The 3,296-nt window shown below is 36.0% G+C and overlaps 1 protein-coding gene across 1 annotated transcript; it reads left to right on the top strand.

Annotated features, from left to right (window-relative positions):
- The first annotated feature begins 1,028 nt into the window (after positions 1 to 1,028).
- Positions 1,029 to 2,162, top strand: LOC127835955 (FMRFamide receptor-like). The gene has a single exon (XM_052362374.1). It carries the CDS (start codon positions 1,029 to 1,031, stop codon positions 2,160 to 2,162), a length of 1,134 nt encoding a protein of 377 aa, XP_052218334.1.
- Positions 2,163 to 3,296: the final 1,134 nt, after the last annotated feature.

Below are 3,296 nucleotides of genomic sequence, written 5' to 3'. Positions count from 1 at the left end.
CAACACTTTCAACAGACTATGCTGTAATTGTTAGTGTTTATGTACCTTCAACGCTCATACTGTATGCTCGAAATACTTCAGTGACCATATGTAGGAAGTATTAATTTGTTTTAAATGTAGTTGGAACGGAATAAGATATACATGTATGTACGTAAGAATAAAGAACTATCAGCATACATCCACTACTTGTATATTGATAGGTCTTTGGTAAGAAACATCTATGAAAACCGTGTGTTATTCTTACGATATTTGTATCCGTCACGACCAGTAAATTTCAGTATAATTCCTAATTTCTACTTGGCGCGGCTGCATTTAAAATTTGCATTAATACACTGTTTAAACACATTTGAAATCAAACACTGACTATCAAAAGGTTAAACCTCGTCATTTCTGATAATGAACGAGTGAGGCATATGTAAAACACAACCTTGAACTGTATGACGTCATATTAAATAATCGAATTATTTTATCGATGGCGAATGAACAAGATATATTGTTTTCAATGATATTTTAATATATTTTGGTAATATGTGAGAATTGGTTTATGCAATAATAGCGAAAATACACAATTTCTCGGACATGATCATATGCGGACGCTCTCAAAATCCGTTCCTGTCATCTTGCTGTGCACTCGGGCAGGAACGGATTTTTCGAGCGTCCGCAGATGATCATGCCTTCGAAAACGTGTATTATCCCTATACTAGTGCTTCGTATTTGTTTTGTTGCATTTGTGGATGTGTTTCTTCCTAATTCATGTACTAATACACCATGAAATAGTATTTATGTTATAATATTTTATTAAGCTCAATCTTTTTATTAAGCATTATATTAAATAACTTGTGTGTGGACTCCAATTCCAATGCAATATGTGCTTTCACAATTTGAGTATGTTTTTTATGATCTTGGTCGTTTGAAATATTTCAGTAAAAAACAAATAATTAAGAAACCAAAACTTAATTGCGGTGATAGAGGTTTACATTTTTGTTAAATGTATTTTCTTTTATAGAAATTAAATTAGTCTGGATATGATGCCGCACTTCTACACGTCAAACGTTACCGACAAATCCTCTTCGAGGGAAAACCATGGTGTACCGTATATGAATATTACGGCGGATGAAATAGACTTACACCCTATTACGCGTTGTATAGAACTTTACATCATTCCAATTATTTGCATCATTGGAGTGATTGGAAATACTTTATCAACAATCATCTTTATGAACAAGACACTGAGGAACAGTTCGTGCAGCATCTTTTTGGCCGTCAGGGGAATGTCTGACAACGGATTTCTAACAACACTTCTAATACCCTGGATTTCGAGAACATTCCGGCTGGAGTTAGGTTCCACAAATGGCGTTTGTCAGCTTATCGTATTTCTGACTTACGTTTGTGGTTTCATTTCCGTGTGGATGGTGGTTTTCGTTACTGCAGAAAATTACATTCGCATTTGCCGGCCGTTCATTGTCAGCCGAATTTGCACACCGGCTAAGGCTAAATTAGTAGTGGCTGCTTTGGGACTAACAGCAGTCGCTTTGTATAATTTTCCGTTTTGGGCGATGACGCCTTCATCTTGTGAGAGTTATCCTATTCTCTATAATGTCGTACAAGGACTAGTGTATACCGACACCGTCTTAACGCTAGTATTTCCATTCGTTTGTATCGCCCTGCTGATGACCGCAATCGTCTGTGATCTTGTTCGGTCCTACAAACGCCGAAATCATCATAGAGCCCCTAGCACAAGAAACAATCGGAATCCAATGGCAAAAGTAACCAAAATGCTGTTCGCTGTGACAATATCGTTCTTTGTGTTGAACTTACCGTCGCATGTTAGCAGGTTGCGTAGTACACTTATTAACATGACAACTGGTGGGGGTTTGTCTTCCTTGGACCAAGCTGTTGGACAAATAACGCTATTGATTTACTACTCATCCTTAGCATTCAATATTGTTCTGTACATTAGTTTTGGCAGCAGATTCCGCTGTGTTTTTATTGAGGTATTTTGCTCAAGATGCAAAGATCACATTTCATGCATGGCGTCGAACAACTACGAAAAGCACAATATAGAGCAGTCAACGTCCGTTCTCCTTTTGAGGAATCAAGGGACTAAACGTGTACCAATTCATCAGTTGACGGACGAAAACGACGTCAACAACGATTGTTGAATTGTACATACACATCGTTTAGTAAGTGCTTGACTATTTCATTCAGTTGAAGAAACCGATTTTGAGTCAAAGTATCTTGTGGGTCAGAAACTGATGAGAATCACTGTTTTATAAACATGAACTTGGTTTATCCTAAGACCATCCGAGTACGATACCGTTTTTCTTGTATTAATACCTGGTTAATGTTAATGTCTTTGTATGTGATTATGATACAGCATCATAATACGTTCCTTGAAAATATCAAGTGTCAAAACAAGTTTCCCGATGCAATAACTGCACACACTAGTTACTGTTTCATGAGAGATGGTTTGTCTCTGGATAAAATAGTTCAGTGTATAACTTAAACGTAATGAAACACTAGCGATGTATATAAATAGACAAATAAGGTGAACATTAAAGTTAATTATGTTTGTCAACGAGTTATTATATTTGAACTATATTATAAGTATATCCACTAAGAGCACTGAAGAACGTTGCAATTGTATTTTCTTTCGTATAAGAAGCAGTAGTATCATAATTATTTGTGTTTGCGTCTTTCGAAAGGTCGACTGCTTTGAAAACATGTCAACTATATGGTATGCATTCATAAACATAACACCAACTTTATTTAACAATAATCCACATTAAACGGGCTTGTTCCCCTCCATTACATACGAGTAATTTTGTGTTTATATGTATATGTATGCATATTTTAGTGGAGACATGGTTTTCCATCAAACACCTTCACCATCACATCAATGCGAATACAACTGAACGATTCAAAACGAAAATCAGACGTCCTTGCTATTTGTGTACAAACATAATCAAATGAAGCCGATGATATGCATGAAAATATATTAGCGAGTTGTTCGCCTGTGACAGTTACACTGACAAACGACGACTTGGCATTTTCGTCACAATTTAAAGCAGCTAAGTTTAGGTTTGTCGGAAATATATGCCATGTACGCGATAGACTTACATCCGGAGCATGTATAGCTTTTAAGCAGAGTTTTATTGCGCATCGCAAGACTAAAAAACATTAGTATGAAGAAAGAGAAAATGTAGATATATAGATAGATTTATTTATTTCGGCAAGGAATGCATACATGGGCATTTACAACATGTACACTATATAAACATATATCATACATGAAG

This window comes from Dreissena polymorpha, chromosome 6 (assembly GCF_020536995.1).
Source record: "Dreissena polymorpha isolate Duluth1 chromosome 6, UMN_Dpol_1.0, whole genome shotgun sequence".
NCBI classification, from domain to species: Eukaryota; Metazoa; Mollusca; class Bivalvia; order Myida; family Dreissenidae; genus Dreissena; species Dreissena polymorpha.
This window is presented reverse-complemented; position numbering and strand designations above follow the sequence as displayed.

Excerpts from the sequence above, each read along its gene's own strand:
- LOC127835955 (XM_052362374.1), top strand. The coding sequence starts at position 1,029 with ATGCCGCACTTCTACACGTCAAACGTTACCGACAAATCCTCTTCGAGG.